This window comes from Danio rerio, chromosome 11 (assembly GCF_049306965.1).
Source record: "Danio rerio strain Tuebingen ecotype United States chromosome 11, GRCz12tu, whole genome shotgun sequence".
In the NCBI taxonomy this organism is placed as follows: domain Eukaryota; kingdom Metazoa; phylum Chordata; class Actinopteri; order Cypriniformes; family Danionidae; genus Danio; species Danio rerio.
Genome location: NC_133186.1, coordinates 47,820,001 through 47,840,000, shown reverse-complemented (window position 1 = coordinate 47,840,000; position 20,000 = coordinate 47,820,001). Strand labels below are relative to the sequence as shown.

The 20,000-nt window shown below is 43.5% G+C and overlaps 1 protein-coding gene across 1 annotated transcript in view; it reads right to left on the bottom strand.

The window, feature by feature from the left end:
• Positions 1–5,505: 5,505 nt before the first annotated feature.
• filip1l (filamin A interacting protein 1-like) overlaps positions 5,506–20,000 on the bottom strand; it is a 34,246-nt gene continuing 19,751 nt past the window's right edge. Inside the window, 1 exon segment of the mRNA NM_001110486.1 lies at positions 5,506–8,583. Within this exon segment, the coding sequence (NP_001103956.1) occupies positions 5,775–8,583 (2,809 nt within the window). The 3' untranslated portion in view covers positions 5,506–5,774.

Here is a 20,000-nt window from a genome sequence, read left to right as displayed (position 1 = left end):
TCTGACCTGTGAGTTTGGCCTGTGGCTCCGGGATCTCCATCAGCGCTGATCTCTGCTCAGAGTCTTCTGCCATCTTAAACTCTTCCTGCAGGAATTCTCCAGTATTTCGGCGCGAAGCTGAACTCCCCTTCAGGATCGCGTCATTGAGCCCCGGTGAGAGACAGAGAGCGCGAACAGCTGAACTCCGCGCTGAGGAACCGGACCATGAACACCGAACACCGAACACCGAACACCGAACACCGAGCACAGTGTCAGACCTGCAGCGCGCGCGCGGGCTCTGCTCTCATTCATCCAGCCTGGCCACGCCCACCGCTTTAGATCCCGGCACTCTCGTTGGTTAGGGCTGAGGAGAGGATGAATTCTGATTGGTTTGACGTCAGTTCTGCGCGGTAAATTATCTGGATCGACAGGACAGTGGATTTAAAGGGACAGTTCACCCTCATCTGATCCTCACTAGACCCAAACCTGTTCGAGTTTCTTTCCTCTGTTGACTAAAGGGAGATATTCTGAAGAGTGCTGGAGAAACAGACTCTGACTTCTACAGTGTTTAGTTTTGTTTCTACACTGAACATCAGTGTCTGTGTCTCCAGCATTCTTCTGAATATCTCCCTCAGTGTGAGCGCAATACGAGCAGACTCTCAGTCTGGGCCCTGAAACTGAGCTACAACTGATGCCAGTCCCAATAACAGCGTCAGGCGGATGTGCAGATATAAAAAGTCCATTTATTATTCATATCCAGACCTCAAACACCACCAACACTCAACATCTCACAGTCAGAGCAGCACGAAGAGCTGACACGAGGAGCCAACATCACAGCAGCACACACACACACACACACACACACACACACACAGAGAGCAGCGGTGAGGGGTCAGCAGGACACCTGCAGAGTCTCCACAATCACACACACACACGCACATACACACACACACAAAACACGCACACACACACACTCTCTCTCTCTCAGGATTGGCTGGGCTGCTGGTGTTTGGACACAGATTTCCCAGAGTTCAGTGCGGCGCTGTTTGATCCTCTCACTTTGGGTTTGGGAATCCTGGTGGGTCCAGAATGCCGGAATGATTCCAGAGGCATCTGTGTGGAGAAACACACAACACCATCAACACAAGACACACACACACACACACACACACACACACACACACACACACACACACACACTGAAAGATTACAATCCTGATGTTAAAACATTCTGTTAATAGGAATAAGTGTGTGTGTGTGTGTGTGTGTGTGTGTGTGTGTGTGTGTGTGTGTGTGTGTTGACACTTCACATAGACACAACACCATTTACAAAACGACCCTGGTTAATAACACACACACAGACACATGTGGATGGAGCAGGGGTGTCCACACTGCTGTCCCGGTGGGCCGGTGTCCTGCATATTTTAGCTCCAACCCTAATCAAACACACCTGAGCAGCTGATCAAGCTCTTACAAGATACACTAGACACTTCCAGGCAGGTGTGTTGAAGCTCACCTCAGCAGCACTCCGGCCTGCAGGACTGAGTTCGGGCTGCTCTGCTGTATAGTGTGTGTGAGGCCAGTAGATGGCGCTGTGAGCTCGTCAGTCAACAGCTGAGCGTGTTCCTTATGTTGAGGTCACGTGTTTATTTTTTCATTTATGCGTGATTTTGAAGTGCATATGGCATCTGGGTCATTTCTCCAACAATATTTGATGTTGAAATATTTCACACGAGCGACTTTATTCTTATCTGTAGTTTGCAGTGATTTATTATCCCGGTTACTTCACTAAACTCATGAGCTCCACTGCCAGGACTGTTCATGTTATTTTACAGACTTATTTCCTATATAATGTTTTGTTATAAACGACTAAAATCCCAATACAAGTCACTTTATTAAACCGCAGTTAAACTTTCAACATCAAAACTCGACAGAGCAGAATAAAAGTCCCGTAATGCAGATCGATTACCGTAAACAAACGGAAAAACCGGAAGCACCGAACATCAGCCCTGACAGTATTCACAGTGCTCCGCTATTGCAGTGTTATACACATATTCTGCTTCTGTTTCACTCAGTAATGACGGCGTTTTCTAAATCTCACACCTCTGAGTGATTTTCTGTCCCCCAGATGTGATTGTTGTGTTTAACTGTCCAAACACATGATGTATTGATGAGTTATGGTGTAAGACTCTTATTCCTCAACATTTACCAAGAGGATTAAACCGCGGATTAGCCCTTACATTCATTATGTTATTAATAAGCCATTATTAAAGTCACAGTAATGGTGTGTATGAGTGTGGCACTGGTCTATTTCAGGTAAAGGGTCAGTTCACACAACAACTACACACATTATTCACTGCTGACTGGACCAGCTCCAAAACTCTGAGTTTCTTTACTCTGTTGAACACAAGAAGATATTTTGAGGAATGTTGTAAACCTGTGACTTTCACACACACTGTGGAACTCAATGGTTACAGGCTTCTAACATTCTTCAAAATATCTTCTTTAGTGTTCAAGAGAGGAAGGAAACTCATAAAGGTTTAGATCAGGGGAGTCCAGACTCAGTCCTGGAGGGTCGGTGTGCTGCAAAGTTCAGTTCCAACCCCAACCAGACACACCTGGACCAGCTAATCAAGCTCTTACCAGGCTTTCTGGAATCATCAGTGCAGGTGTGTTGAGGAGCTGGAGCTGAACTCTGCAGGACAGCGGCCCCCAGGACTGAGTTTGGACACCCCTGCTCTAAATGCACATTTCTGTGTAACCTAAATGAGCCTTTGAGCCTGACCTCTGAATCCAGGTTTGAGTCTCTAAAGCTGCACCGGACACAGTCTGTGTGTGTGTGTGTGTGTGTGTGTGTTCAGGACTGTGGGCAGCTTATTAAAACAGCTGGTTCTTTTTTTCTCTCCAAAAGTGTTTTTGCAGTTATTGGAGGTTCAGATGCTGCATTTCAGTGACATTGTTTGTCATGCATGTTTATTCACAAGTTACAGTTTTATTTATAATGTAATGAGATTAGAATTTTAGTAATATGAAAAAATCGTTCTCTTTTAAATGCTCATTTATTATAATCCATCATTTAAAAAAAAAAAACAACAAAAAATTGGGAATCAGTTAAAACATGTTAAACTGCAGCCGATAGGCAAATAACCAACTGGCCAGCTTATTCAGAATTTCTCTATTTAAATAATAAAACCCAGGTGAAAAAGATTTACAACATTTTTCAAATAGCTTAAAGTTAATGTTCAGTATATATAAAATAACAATTAATATGCTTGAAGTTGTTCCAAAATAACACATTTAATATCCACTCAGTGCAAATACATGAGCTCATATAGGGCCAATTCTGGGCTTTGTCAGAAGAACAGCGGGTCTATCGAACCACCCGAACCCTCTGGCAACAGGCCTGTCTTCACTGCGTTATAAACAGCTATTAGTTGCTTTTAAAAAGTGACCAGAATCTGAAGTGAAGTGAGAGAAACGCTTTAAGTGTGTGTTTGAAACGCTTTGAGTGTGTGTTTGAAACGCTTCGAGTGTGTGTTTGAAACGCTTCGAGTGTGTGTTTGAAACGCTTTGAGTGTGTGTGTGCGCCAAGACAATCAGATCATCTGAAGCAGCTGTAGGTGAGATGATTCTTCAGTCTCATCATGTGTGTGTTTGTCTCTGGGTAACGATGTCATCAGACTGAATGAGTGTGTGATTCACTAATGGAGCTGATGAAGCATCGTCTCGCCTCATGATCACAGCTGTTCACACACACACACACACACACACACACACACACACACACACACACACACACACACACACTCCAGCAGTGTGTTCAGCAGACAAGCAGAGGACACACTCCAGACACTACAAATTCCAGCCGGAATCAATTTTACGCTTGATTCAGTCCATGTACGTGTGTGTGTGTGTGTGTGTTTGTGTAAGAGCTGATTCATTCAGATAAATGTGTGTGTGTGTGTGTGTGTGTGTGTGTGTGTGTGTGTGTGTGTGTGTTTGACAGCTGTACACTGCTAAAATATACAATTTAGTCTTGACAGTATTTTCTAGAGTAAAAGAGCGGTTTTTAGAAATAAAGAGTAAAACTGAAGAGAGTTTCCCCCTAAACAAGCGCAATAATCTGCCAGTGTGTCAAACCAACATGTCAAACTGAGGGCCAGAGGGATTCTCCTCCTCCACTGGCTGATGATGACGCCTGATTTAAGGGAAACTCACTCAATATTCACTGAGATCAGCACAATACTGTTTACTAAACACTTCTTGGGTTAAGAATATTGCGATATTTAGACTACAGCACTGAAACGCAGTGTGTAAACTACAGAATACACAGCCTGGTCTCACCAGAAAACACAAGTGTTTTACATTTCGCTAGTTTAGTGGCTGATTCGTATGAATTCGTCGAGTTCAGTCGTATGAAATTTTTCGATTTTAAAAAGGAGGCGTGGCACCTAACCCCACCCCTAAACCCAACCATCATTGGGGGAAGAGCAAATCGTGCTAAAATGTACGAATTAGATCGTATGAATATGTACAAATTAGCCACTAAATGTAAAAGTTAGGAATTGCTGTGAGATTGTGTTGGAATAGAAGTTTTCCAGAGTGTGTGAACTGCTGAAGGTGATGCTGTAGGTGTCCACACACTGCTGACGTGTTGTGTTGTGTTTCTCATGCAGCAGGCGAGCATGCAGATCTCCATCACATCACCACAGGGAATACCCAAACAATGATGATGATGATGATGATGATGATGATGATGATGATGGCAGTGTTTTAATGATGTTTCTAACTCTTCATACCTGATGAACACAAACTCAAACTCTTCTGCTCATTATATCAGCTGACTCGGCTCAATCCCCTGTTGCATGATCTTATTCAGGGTTAAATGTGTTCTGTATTCATAACCTCATGCAATAACACAGCCATGACCCTGTCTCAGTGTGTGTATGTAATGAGTTTAATGTTGAAGGGTTAGTTCACGCATGAATGTTAATTCTGTGATTAATTACTCTGCCTCGAGTTGCTTCAGCCCGCTGAGAGCTTCATTCATCTTCAGACACAAATGAAGATATCTCAGACGACATCATGGAGCTCTCTCATCCTCCAGAGACAGCAAGGGTCCAGAAAAACACCGCATGTGTCTTCAGTGTTCAGCTGTCACCATGCAAAGCTCAAACAACACTCTAGTGTGCCTGCAGAAGCTGTGTTCCCTAATCTGATGCGGCAGGCAGCTTTTGGTTTGATTACAGCTGAACACTGAAGAGATATGGGGTGTTTTGAAGATGCTCTGGACTTTTCGGCACTCTTGCTGCCTCTGGAGGATGAGGAGCTCCTGCATTTCAGCTAAAACATCTTCATTTGTGTCTGAAGATGAAGGAAGCTCTCAGGAGAATGACCCGAGGGATCAATAACAGAACATACATGTCTGAGTAAACTAACCCCGAACATCTCCTTTTACTTCACTTTAACACAAAGCCAACACAAAACCTAGGTGGACAACGAGAAATAAACCAAAAGATGCAGTTGTACATCAATCAGTGAACTTTAATGATACAGTAAACAGTAAGTGCACTTAACCTCAAAGTGAAGTGAGTATGATCCTCATTACGTGTAGTTTCCTCAACTGTGTCGTCGTATTATCATGCACATAAACATCTCACGATTAATCAAACAGAACAGACTGGACTTGCAGTGGTTAGCCGCTAGAGGTCAGATGTGCGGGTCTGGAGGTGTGGACGGTGCAGGGGTGGACGCTGGGACACTACAGTCACTAACCAAACACTAGGCAGCTGGGGTCAGTCACAGAGGTTACTTACTGTAATTTGTGAGGGTCGAGAGATTGGACCGGATGTGGGTTTTATCACGATGCTGCTTGTGATTTTGTTGTTGCCTTTAGCCGGGGTGCCGTTGTTCAACACGGGGACCCGTGGCTCCGGCCCCAGGGAGTAATAGGGGCCGATGGGTTTGGCTGAGGGGGTCACAGCCTGAATGTAGGGGCTGCCTAAGTGGATGTGGATTTTATTGTCATCAGTGGTGATGACGTTTGGACCTGTGCTGTTGGACCTCTGTATCTGCCAGCTGTTCTGCCTCTCCGGACTGACCCGGAGCACCGTCTGGCCCCCCAGGAGCTCCACTGGCTCAGAGCGGTCGGGGGATCCTGTGGTGACCGACACAATCTGAATGGGGGACAGGGCTCGGTCTGGGGTCAGCGGTCCACATGACTCTGAAGTTAGAGTTTGTGAATAGGCCGTCATGGTGAGCGGAGACAGGGAGCGGTCGGGAGTGCAGGGACTCTCAGGACGAGGAGGAGAACCTTTGGGTTTACCAGAAGGAGAGATGGAGTTCTGGAGGATTGTGATTCTCTGTTTTGGGGGCGCACCGGTTGTCGGGATGACCGCGGTGCTGGTGTAGGACGGAGCATTCTCTGATGTAGGACTGGTGATCTCCAGAGTTGCAGTGTTGTGTCCGTGGTCAGGGGTGACTTTAATGTGCACGGGTTGCCCAGGACTGTGTGTGAGGACCACATCTCCCTGCTGAACATGATTTCCATTCTGTCTCTTGTTATTCACTGCATGGTGATTCTCTCTGGGCTTGAGGAACGGGCCTCGGACTCTCCTCATATTGTTGTTCAGATTGTTGACGCTGTTCATGAGCGACGGGGAGCATTTTGTGAGGTGGATCTCATTGTAGTTGGCCTCGTCTTCGGGATCGCTTTCTACGTACAGCTTGCCGTTGACTAGAGCACGTTCGAGTGGTGCGAGATTCTTGTAGTTTGGGGATAAACTGTCTGTTGGGTCTGTCTGAACCTCCTTTGTGGAGACGTGGAGATCTGAGAATCGTCTACCGTTCATGCCCGGTCGTAGGCTCTTGCTGAAGCGCCGGTATCGCTCGAGTTCCCGTGTAAGAGTCTCCATCTCTCGGGCCAGCTCTTTATTCCTGACCTCTTGCTGGGTGAGCTTTCTCTGCAGGGTGGTGTGGTCTGTTTTCAAGCGGCAGATGGATTCCTCTGTGCCCATGTACTCGTGGATCTTCTCTTTCAGGGCTTCGACCTCTCTGGTAAGATGACTGGATTTGGCCTCTTCCTCCTTCAGACGCTTGTACAGGATCTGCTCCTGGTTGGACTCCTCTTTCTCCGCCAGCTGGTACTTGGACAGCTCCTTCCTGGACGTCTCCAGTTCCTCCATCAGGGCTTTTGCTCTTTCCTGCTCATTGGAATATCTCTTTTCCAGAGATTCAAACTCATCCTCAGTCTTCAAAAGATCACCCTCCACCACTTTCATCTCCTTGAGCTTCCTCCTGAGACGTTCCACTTCCTGGGTCAGATCTTTCACTTTGTTGTCCTCCTGCTGGTAGCGGTATGGACCTGGACTCTTTGTGTGCTCTTCTTTGGATTTGTTCCTCAGTAACTCTCTTTCCACTGTTTCCAGTGACTGAAGTCTCTTTTTCATCATGCTTACTTTGGACTGAAGGTCGCTGCTTTTCTCTTCCTCCGTCTTCAGCTTGGCTTTGAGCTCATCTCTCTCTCGAGTGGCGACGCACATCTTCTCCTCCAGCTCGGCTTTTGAGCGCAGAGTTTTCTTGCTCTCCTCGATCAGTTTTTCGGTGACAGTGTTGACTTTGTCCTGCTCTGCCTGCAGTTTGCCAGTGCTGTTTTGCACCTTGTCCTCCATCATCTTTAACTTCTCTGCCATAGCCTTTCTCTCGTCCACCAGCATGACGGTCAGTGTCTTCAGTTTTGTCAGGTCCTCTTTGAGTGTCAGCTCCGTCTTCTCCAAGTGAACCTCGGTGGTCTCTAGCTCTTTGATTCTGACTCTCAGTACGTCCAGTTCGTTGGACATGTGTTTAGTCATGGTCCGCTCCTTCTCCAGGTTGCTCTTCAGAGAATTGCACTCCTGCTTGCTCTTTCTGAAGGCGTCCTCTAGCTTCTCCAGCTCCATGATTCTATGGTTCAGCTTGTCCACCTCTGCTTTTAGGCTGCAGCTCTGCTTGGCCTCCTTCTCCAGTTTTCGGTTGAGTTCTCTGCACATGTCCTCCATCTTGATCAGCTCCTCATCCTTGCCCTCCATCTCCAGAACCCGTTTCCGCAGCTCCTCCACCTCGGAGACCAGGCTGGAGTTTCCGCACTCCCCGCGGCTGATTTTATCCCGCAGCTCCTGCAGCTCCTCCTCGGCCCTGTGCAGGGTTTTGTTGGTTTCTTCCAGCTCGTCCAGCTGCCGGCTGAGGGACGAGAGCTTCTGCCGCAGCTGTCGGTTCTGGGCGTCTTCATTGGTCAGTTTGGCCGTCATGGCGTCCTGCTCCTGGTGGAAGTGGCAGGTCTGCTTGCGTAACTCTTCCTCCAGACGCAGCACTTTATTCTCCTCGTCCTGCAGTCGTGTTTGGGCAGAGTTCAGCTCCTCCTGAGCCTGTCCCGCAGAGTTCTGGAGCTCCTGGACCTTGGTGATCTGCTGGCTCAGCTGCTCCGTGAGGCGCTGCTGTTCGTCCACCACCAGCAGAGCAAAGGACTTTAACTTGGTCAACTCGTCCTTTAGATTTGTGACTTGCTTATTACTCTCCTCTTCCTTTCTCTCCTGGTATGTCTTCTCCTGATCAATGAGCTGTTTCAATCTAAAAACAGAGTAGAAAAATGGAAAGCTTGTTCAAATGAGTTGTGCAGACAGCATGATAAACATCTTCTAACTGTTGTGTCAACTGCCTAAGACTAAAGTGAGAGGTTTTGACTCTTCTAAAGTATAAAATGACCATAATAAGTGCAGATGTTTAAGAATCAGGCTAAGTGAACATACTTGTTTATCTGAAAACCAATGCTAAAGTCAATTATTCCCCAATGAAAGTGTGTGTTCTGTGTCAGAATATCTGTCTTTGTTTTCATCTGTGTAACTCCACCCACTGCTAGTTATCCAATTATAATTCAGCGCCCGGTGGAAATTTGACAATATTTGCACATTTGCATGGACGACATACTAGCAAGGATACTTGTTTTGGCCTTCTCCTGATGATGTACTCAATCTGGCAACCTTTGAGTGTGCTAGTCAGAGGAGTCGGGAACATAAAAATCCAATAATTTGAAATTGGACTGCAGAATCTAGTTTGACCACTGGGTCAATCCTGCCTTCATGCCATATGAGGATCTATATATAAATGGAGGTATAATCGTAAGTCAAAGCCTGCAGGCTAAAAGTGGGGCAGTGACTGTTCCAAAGGTACAGAAGTAGGGGAAGTAATTGGGGTCATGGTGGCTGGCAGAGGTTTCCCCACTCCCAGAAACCATCATCAGTGTTTTGACTACAGGACACAGCTGCCAACCTGCCCTACAGAAGCACATTAGTGTGGAAATGGAAAAAGTTTCTTAATAAGGGGGTTCCTCTGTCTCCCCCACACCCACCACACCAGCACCCTCCGTCAGTGGGTTTATATTTTAAGGAATTCCCCGTCCTCCATTACTGCCTGTGTAAACAAACCCTCTTTCAGAGACTCGCAACAGCGGTGGACAGGGATGAGGTCAGTGTGTGTGTGTGTGTGTGTGTGTGTGTGTGTGTGTGTGTGTGTGTGTGTGTGTGTGTGTGTGTTGCTCATACGTGGCTCCGGACAGTCATAGGTAATGGAAAATCAAATATAAAAGTACCAGAACACTGCCTGAAAGCAAAAGCCAGACTCTAGAGATGCGGGATTATGATCAGTGTGCAGCGCTCTACTGAACAGGAGATCACAGCATCGCTTTACAGAAAGCAAATGCTGGAATTATCTGTGGCGTTCCTCGTTCATCTGCCACTTCAACAGCCTTTAAACACTTCAACAGTGAATGAGCACTGTGCTGCATCCGACAGATTGCACTATCATGTTTTTCTCTTCTTCATTCTTTTATATCACATTTTACCTGTTTTTATGTTTTGTTTTTACGCATTTTTATTATTTGTTTTTATTTTTATTTTACTTGTTTCTTTTATTCTTGTTTATGTAAAGCACTTTGAATTGCCATTGTGTATGAAATGTGCTATATAAATAAACTTGCCTTGCCTTGCCTTGCCTTAAACCATGGTGGATCAGCTTTAACAGAAAGGCAAGAGCTGAACTGTGTCAGACTCATTCTCTGCCTTCACTGAGCCAAGAACATGATGTGTGAGATGACGATAGCGAACACTCCCTGTACACAAACCTCTTACTGTTAATGGCATGGTAAACTTAGCCAATCACTTCTCAGATTAAAGCCAGAGCAGTTTACAGCACGGTAGCTGAAGACAGTTTACAGTATGCTGGAGTCCTCCTAGAAGACTTCACAGCCTGCAGATGTGTGGTAAAGCAGTGGATGTGTGTGGTGGGCAGCACTAATGTGCAAGCAGAACCGCAGAAGACAAAGCCCTGTGGAAAGTTACTAAAGGCACAGTAGTGTCTCTGCCGTTTCCCATCACTGAAGGGCATAACTTTACTATGGAGTCAAAAAATGATCATTAAGACACAGCCCATGGGGTACCTATATTATTTTTCATATCAGTCATAAAAACACATTTTGTTTCTGTCGCTGCATTCTGTTACATTTAACGCTTTTATTACCAACTCTATTATTATCAACTACCGTCAACTCTGTTATCAACTCCATTATCGTTCACTGTCAACTCTATTATTATTAATTCTGTTAGTCAGCGCTATTATTATCAAGTTTATTATCGTCAGATGTTATCGTCAACTCTGTTGCTATCAACTTTCTAATCAACTCTATTAACATCAATTGTTTTCGTCAACTCTGTTACCAACTCTATTATTGTCAACTCCGTTTTCATCAACTCTATTATTATCAATTTCGTTAGTCAAAGCTATTGTGATCAATGCTATTGATGTCAACTTTTTTATGGTCAACTGTCAACTCTGTTACCTTCAACTCTGTTATTATCAACACTGTTATTATGAACTCTGTTTTCGTCAACTCTGTTATCATCAAGTCTGTTTTCGTCAACTATATTATTTTCAACTTTTAGTTATTATCAACTCTATTAACTCTCATTTTTTAACCCTATTATTGTCAACTTTGTTATTATCAACTCTAATATTATCAATTCTGTTAGTCAACACTATTATTATCAACTCAGTTACCGTCAACTCTGTTATCGTTGACTCTATAATAGTGAACAGTTTTCTTCAACTCTATCATCGTCAACTTTGTTATCATCAAGTCTGTTATTATCCATTCTATTAGTTAACGTTATTATTATCAACTGTATTATCATCAACTCTATTATGATCAACTGTTATTGTCTACTCTATGATCGCCAACTGTATTATTATCAGTTCTGTTAATTAACTCTATTATTATCAACTTTGTTATCGTCAACTCTATTACCGTCAACTATATTATTATTAGTTCTGGTAAATAACAATATTATTATCAATTCTGTTAGTCAACACTATTATCAACTTATCCCCAATGCTGTTTTCAACTCTGTAATCGTCAACTCTGTTATAGTCAACTCTGTTATTGTCAATTTTGTTAGACAACTCTATTATCGTCAACTCTATTATAGTCAACTGTATTATTATCAGTTCTCTTAATTAACTATTATCAACTCTATTATCTCCAACTCTATAATTGTCCAATCTGTTATCATCTATTCTGTTAGTCAACTTTATTATTATCAACTTTATTATCAACTCCGTGATCAACTATTTTTCGTTAACTGTTTTTGTCAACTCTTTTACTGTCAACTCTATTATCAATTCTGTTAGTCAATGCTATTATTGTCAAGTTTATAATTGTCAATTGTTTTCGTCAACTCTGTTACCAACTCTATTATTGTCAACTCCGTTTTCGTCAACTGTTATCACCAACTCTATTATCAATTTTGTAAGTCAAAGCTATAATTATCAATGCTATTCATGTCAACTCTATTATCGTCAACTGTTTGTCAACTCTGTTACCTTCAACTATATTATTATCAATACTGTAAGTCAACGCTATTATTATTAACTCGGTAATTTTCGACTCAATTGTTTTTAACACTATTATTATCAACTCTGATATCATCAATACTGTTAGTCAACGCTATTATCAACTCGGTTATCATCAAGTCTGTTATTATCAACTTTGTTAGTCGACTCTATTATCAACACTATTATCGTCAACGCTATTATTATCAGTTCTGTTAATTAACTATGTTATTATCAACTCTGTTATCATCACATCACATTTACATATTTTGCATAATTTTACATAAACACTGGCTACAGTTTACTGTAAATGACACATTCGCTGGGTATCGAGGTGCAGCTGGAGGAATATGAATGTCAATGTCTGCAGCGTTCCCTCAGGTGTGTGATGATCAGTGTGATGAGCAGCAGCTGTGGGGGTAAATGAAGGGTCTGCTGTGAGCATGTAAACACTCCTGTTCCTAATACTCTCATTTCTTCAACTGTATACACACACACACACACACACACACACACACAGTGCTGTGATGCATCTAAACATGAAAGCGTGTGCATGTGTCTAACAGTGATCCTCGATTCAGCAGAAGCGCTGCTGCCCGATCCGTTTGGATCTGCTCTCGACAGGCCAGATTTCACAGAGGAAACGAGGAAAAACTGATGCCATGGAAAAAGGCTTTACTGTGGACTCGGGGAAGCCTGCGAGAAGGGTTTACATGTTGTCATGAATAAGGGTGTGTGAAATCTCAAGACGACCTGAGAGAACATCAACAACTTCAAGACTCTGAATATCTTCAACATTACGCAGATGTTAGTGTGACGGCGGCGTTTATAACATGCTGTTAGCAGATCCTGAACACTCGCAGCTCTCAGCTCCGTCTGCAGCTCCACCAGACGCCTCTAATAAGCATGTTCAGGGCATTCTTCAGCTTTGCTTCACTCATCTTAAAGGAACAGCTCTCTTTCTTTTCAGCTTAGTCCCTTTATTAATCTGGGGTCGCCACAGATGAATGGACCGACAACTATTCCAGCATATGTTTTACACAGCGGATGCCCTACCAGCTGCAACCCTGTACTGGAAAACACCCATACACACTCATTCTCTCACACACACACACACACACACACACACACACACACACACACACTATGGCCAGTTTAATTGATCAGTTCCCCGACAGTGCTACCCACTCCGCCACCGTGACACAACTTATGTGAACAGTTCATCAAAAGCTAAATGAAAAGCTCATCGATTAAACTCACAGAGGGTCTTTCAGTTCAGTTTAACTCGATTCAAGTTTGAGTTGAATTCAAACAGATGTTTCCTCAATAATTATTGTTTCAAAGCAGCTTTACAAAAGAACCAGAAGAAGATATTTAGAGGAATGTTGGAAACCAGTAACATCCATGGTAAGGAGAAAAACACTGCGTGAAGGGTTTCTACAGGTCAAATATAAGAGCTTTATGAATAAGATTTCAGACCAAACGCTGAGCACTTCTGTCTAATGGCCCAGTTAAAACATTAAAACCATTAAAACAAATATTATTACTGCAAGCAAGATCATTGAGGCGCACGTTTATAATATAAATAGAGTTAATAAATAAACGTCTGTCAACACTTTTATTGTGACAGAATGATAGTGATGGGGTGTTTGTTGGTCTGTTTGTGGATAGCTTTACATGGACAGAGGCAAATTAAGACCTGTTTAAAATGATTTAAGGCTTACAACACAATATTTCAGTGGATTTAAGACTTTACATGTTTAATTTTGAAAGACTGTTTAAGACCCTGTGGATACCCTGATGTAGGTCAATAGTTAACAGTCTATAGCAGGGCTGGTATAGTGGAACACTTATAGTATGTTTTATTTCAATATTAAATGTTGAGATTGGCTGTAAAGCGTTCAGTTTGAGTTTGTTTCTCTGGTGTTTCTGTTCGCTGTAGTGTAGTTTGTCTCTTGTGAACTCTTCTCAGTTCAGTTTTAGTGCTTCTAGTTGATCAGAGTGAGTGCAGCAGAGTTTAGTGCAAGGTTATCATAGTTTGGGATTTTTCATTAGTTTTAGTTTCTATTTTGTTTTGACTTAATTAGTTTTAGAGGCAGATTTACTAGTGTTTATTAGTTTCTATATTTTGAAATGTCTTAGTTTTAGTTTCGTTTTTATAAGTTTCAGTTTTACTTTGTTTTCTAAATGAGGATATTTGTTAGGTGCAAAATTAAAAATCAACAGGATAAATATTGCATAATAAAAACTCAGCCATACATTTTTTAAAACCTCTAGAGAACACATGAACACAATCATCTACCACAACCATCGACCCATCCTCAAACTCAGATCCAGCAGCCCACAGGACAGCAGCCTTCAGTACAGTATGAGTGCAGGGCTGCTCTGAGGTCAGACACACAGTAGTGATGGGAAAGTCAGATGTTTAACGCGGATGTTCGGACTCAACATTCTGTAGTCAGCAATAGTCATTTCAGTCAGTTAAAACATCAGCATGATCTGAAAATGTCTTACAGTGAAGTTCTGCAGCACAACTGAAGCATGATTCACTTATCTAAACTCCATTACGGCTGTCTGTCATGAAATAAACGTACATTTTCACCAGATCCTCTCAGTAATCCTCGGTTTACCCGCGCTGCAGTTGTTCCAGTTCAGTTCAGTCACAGAGGGCTGTACTGAGTGTGTTTGGTTCACTGAATCCCGCATGCGCAGTATTATCTGTTCACCGCTGCTCAGAGTAGCGTTACTGCTCTAATAACTGAGTGAGAGTATATACCGGATTATTCAGACTCAGAGGGGGTATTAGGCTGGTTCGTTTGCGATTACGATACAGAAATAACCCATTATTGGGCACAAATGTGTTAAAGTAATAGTTTAAAGTGTCTGTATTTAATGCCGTCACCGTGCTGCTGTCTCGATCTGGCCAATGGCAGCAGCAGCAGCAGGAGGAGGAGGAGGAGGAGGAGGAGGAGGAGGACAGACTCTGAGGTGCTGCACGGGTCAAACACCTGCAGCGCGGATTATATTCACTTCTACACAGCTCACAGTCACATTATGCATTAAATACATTCACAAATATGAAAACGAATGAGGATTCTGCTCTAATTTTAGTCAGCTTCAGTTAGTTTTGCATGAACACAATACAGTTTGAGTTAGTTCTAGCTTTTTAAAAAACTCTCGTTTTTATTTTTATTTCAGTGAATCACAATTATTTTACATTTTAGTTTTCATTTTTTCATTTGTTTTCATTCACTATAATAACCTTGGTTTAGTGTTCACACAGGCTGCTTTACTCTTCTGTGAGTAACATACTTATAATTTAGCTAAAATATTGTCATGCAGACCAAAATAAAACAACAGAGCCTGAACACAACTGCAGCGCAAACAAGAGACAAACGAGAGACAAACGAGAGACAAACGAGAGACAAACAAGAGACTAACGAGAGACAAACAAGAGACAAACGAGAGACAAACGAGAGACAAACAAGAGACTAACGAGAGACAAACGAGAGACAAACGAGAGACAAACGAGAGACTAACGAGAGACAAACGAGAGATAAACGAGAGACAAACGAGAGACAAACGAGAGACAAACGAGAGACTAACGAGAGACAAACGAGAGATAAACGAGAGACTACGAGAGACTAACGAGAGACAAACGAGAGATAAACAAGAGACTAACAAGAGACAAACAAGAGACAAACAAGAGACTAACGAGAGACAAACGAGAGACAAACGAGAGACAAACGAGAGACTAACGAGAGACAAACGAGAGATAAACGAGAGACAAACGAGAGACAAACGAGAGACTAACGAGAGACAAACGAGAGATAAACAAGAGACTAACGAGAGACAAACAAGAGACAAACAAGAGACTAACGAGAGACAAACGAGAGACAAACGAGAGACAAACGAGAGACTAACGAGAGACAAACGAGAGATAAACGAGAGACAAACAAGAGACAAACGAGACAAACGAGAGACTAACGAGAGACAAACGAGAGACAAACGAGAGACAAACGAAAGACTAACGAGAGACAAACGAGAGATAAACGAGAGACAAACAAGAGACAAACAAGAGACTAACGAGAGACAAACGAGAGACAAACGAGAGACAAACGAGAGACAAACGAGAGACTAACGAGAGACAAACGAGAGATAAACGAGAGACAAACAAGAGACAAACGAGACAAACGAGAGACTAACGAGAGACAAACGAGAGACAAACGAGAGACAAACGAGAGACAAACGAGAGACTAACGAGAGACTAACAAGAGACAAACGAGAGACAAACGAGAGACAAACGAGAGACAAACGAGAGACTAACGAGAGACAAACGAGAGACAAACGAGAGACAAACGAGAGACTAACGAGAGACAAACAAGAGACTAACGAGAGACAAACAAGAGACAAACAAGAGACTAACGAGAGACAAACGAGAGACAAACGAGAGACTAACGAGAGACAAACGAGAGATAAACGAGAGACAAACGAGACAAACGAGAGACTAACGAGAGACAAACGAGAGACAAACGAGAGACAAACGAGAGACAAACGAGAGACTAACGAGAGACAAACGAGAGATAAACGAGAGACAAACGAGAGACAAACGAGACAAACGAGAGACTAACGAGAGACAAACGAGAGACAAACGAGAGACAAACGAGAGACTAACGAGAGACAAACAAGAGACTAACGAGAGACAAACAAGAGACTAACGAGAGACTAACGAGAGACAAACGAGAGACAAACGAGAGACAAACGAGAGACAAACGAGAGACTAACGAGAGACAAACGAGAGATAAACGAGAGACAAACGAGAGACAAACGAGACAAACGAGAGACTAACGAGAGACAAACGAGAGACAAACGAGAGACAAACGAGAGACAAACGAGAGACAAACGAGAGATAAACGAGAGACAAACGAGAGACAAACGAGAGACTAACGAGAGACAAACGAGAGACTAACGAGAGACAAACGAGAGACAAACGAGAGACAAACGAGAGACTAACGAGAGACTAACGAGAGACAAACGAGAGACAAACCAGAGACAAACGAGAGACAAACGAGAGACAAACGAGAGACAAACGAAAGACAAACGAGAGACAAACGAGAGACAAACGAGAGACAAACGAGACAAACGAGAGACTAACGAGAGATAAACGAGAGACAAACGAGAGACAAACGAGACAAACGAGAGACTAACGAGAGACAAGCGAGAGACAAACGAGAGACAAACGAGAGACAAACGAGAGACTAACGAGAGACAAACAAGAGACTAACGAGAGACAAACGAGAGACAAACGAGAGACTAACGAGAGACAAACGAGAGACAAACGAGAGACAAACAAGAGACAAACAAGAGACTAACGAGAGACAAACGAGAGACAAACGAGAGACAAACGAGAGACTAACGAGAGACAAACGAGAGATAAACGAGAGACAAACGAGAGACAAACGAGAGACAAACGAGACAAACGAGAGACAAACGAGAGACAAACGAGAGACTAACGAGAGACTAACGAGAGACAAACGAGAGACAAACGAGAGACTAACGAGAGACTAACGAGAGACAAACGAGAGACAAACGAGAGACAAACGAGAGACAAACGAGAGACAAACGAGAGACTAACGAGAGACAAACGAGAGACAAACGAGAGACAAACGAGAGACAAACGAGAGACAAACGAGAGACTAACGAGAGACAAACGAGAGACTAACGAGAGACAAACGAGAGACAAACGAGAGACAAACGAAAGACAAACGAGAGACAAACGAGAGACAAACGAGAGATAAACGAGAGACAAACAAGAGACTAACGAGAGACAAACGAGAGACAAACGAGAGACAAACGAGAGACAAATGAGAGACAAACGAGAGACAAACGAGAGACTAACGAGAGACAAACGAGAGATAAACGAGAGACAAACAAGAGACAAACGAGACAAACGAGAGACTAACGAGAGACAAACGAGAGACAAACGAGAGACAAACGAGAGATAAACGAGAGACAAACGAGAGACAAACGAGAGACAAACGAGAGACAAACGAGAGACAAACGAGAGACAAACGAGAGACAAATGAAAGACAAACGGGAGACAACCGAGAGACAAACGAGAGACAAACGAGAGACAAACGAGAGACAAACGAGAGACAAACGAGAGACAAACGAAAGACAAACGAGAGACAAACGAGAGACAAACGAGAGACAAACGAGAGACAAACGAGAGACAAACGAGAGACAAACGAGAGACAAACGAGAGACAAACGAAAGACAAACGAGAGACAAACGAGAGACAAACGAGAGACAAACGAGAGACAAACGAGAGACAAATGACAGACAAACGAGAGACAAACGAGAGACAAACGAGAGACAAATGAAAGACAAACGAGAGACAAACGAGAGACAAACGAGAGACAAACGAGAGACAAACGAGAGACAACCGTGCCGGAATGAGAGACGGTGTATGCAGTCGGGTTACCGGTGTTATAGCAGTAGGGTGGTACTACAGAATACTGGCGCTCCACTGCACTGTAAACGGCCTCATCATTACCGGTCTCAAGTGGATAATGCTGCATGTGGAAAAGTCTTGTAAATGCTGAATAGTGTGAGCAGCACTTAAAGGCTGCAACACTGCAGAATGTGTGTCTTTCAGAGAGTGTGCTGCAGATGATCTGACGCTTCAGTTCAGTTCTGTCATATGATTTAGCAGCTACAACAGCCGCGACACTTTCTCAAGAGAACGACTCACACAGGGACATGTGGAACAGCTCCGGACTGTTCCCTGATAAGACAACAACAGATGAAAACAGGAAACACTATAATAGCCTGATATTGCTGCACACACACAGAGCTTCTGACCGTTTCTTCATCATGTGAGTTCTGGATTACAGAAACACAATAATACAGCTCAGCACGCAGAGTCTTCAGCTGGTGTAGTGTGGTGCGATGGTGAACGCTGTCTCCATACCTCAGTGTGCAGTGATGATGCGTACGAGAGTTCAGCTCACTCATGTGTGTGTGTGTGTGTGTGTGTGTGTGTGTGTGTGGGATCTACAGCAACACTTCTCAACACTCGCTGACTTTACTCAACATCATCATCATGTCACTTTTGCAGTCGTGAGCTTCAGCTACTGTGAGCTTTTCACTAATTATGAATATTTCAGTTGATGAAGCGGAGCGAGAGTGTGAGCTGTACTCTAGTGGAGATCCTCCGTCTGTCACGCGTCCTCCCTCCTGTCCAACAGCAGATCAACCACTTCAACTCCACTCTCAGTAAAGTCCAGCGACACACACACACACACACACACACACACACTTAAAGAACCAAACACCTGAAACACTCCAACAGTGTCCAGACCATGAGGCGTCAATTACACACACACACACACACACACACACACGAACACGAGTCCCCGAGTGCTGAGCAGAGAGCTGCAGATGAAGACTGGAGCTGATGATGAGCGTCGCTAGCAGATAATCACAGAGCTGATGATGATGATGATGATGATGAAGAGTTCAGCTACACTCCTCTACTGTCGGCTCAGATACTCACACACACACACACACACACACTCACACACACACACACACACACACTGCAGAGTGAACACAGCCGAGCGTACAGAACACACAAGCATGAAACCAGCACAAGACTTACAGACACACACACACACACACACACACACACACACACACACTGAACACAAAATCATCATCATCATCATCTAGCAGAACGCATGTGTGTGTGTGTGTGTGTGTGTGTGTGTGTGTGTGTGTGTGTGTGTGTGTGTGTGTGTGTCTTCATTTCTACACACTCTAAATCAATGCTTTTAAAAGTTTATCAACTAAAGATGTGAAGCGCAGAGTTTGAGCAGTCTTGTGTAAGTGAGTGAGTGAGTGTGTGTGTATGTGAGTGTGTGAGTGAGTGTGTGTGTGTGTGTGTGTCGTACCTGCTGCCGCTGCTGTTCAGTGTGTGTCAGAGATCTGATCATTCCGGCTCTGAAGCTCAACAATGAGAGCGCCTGAGACGCCTCTGAGGATGACATCATCAGCACGCCCATATATGGAGCTCTCAGAGGCATGACCTCATGTGTGTGTGT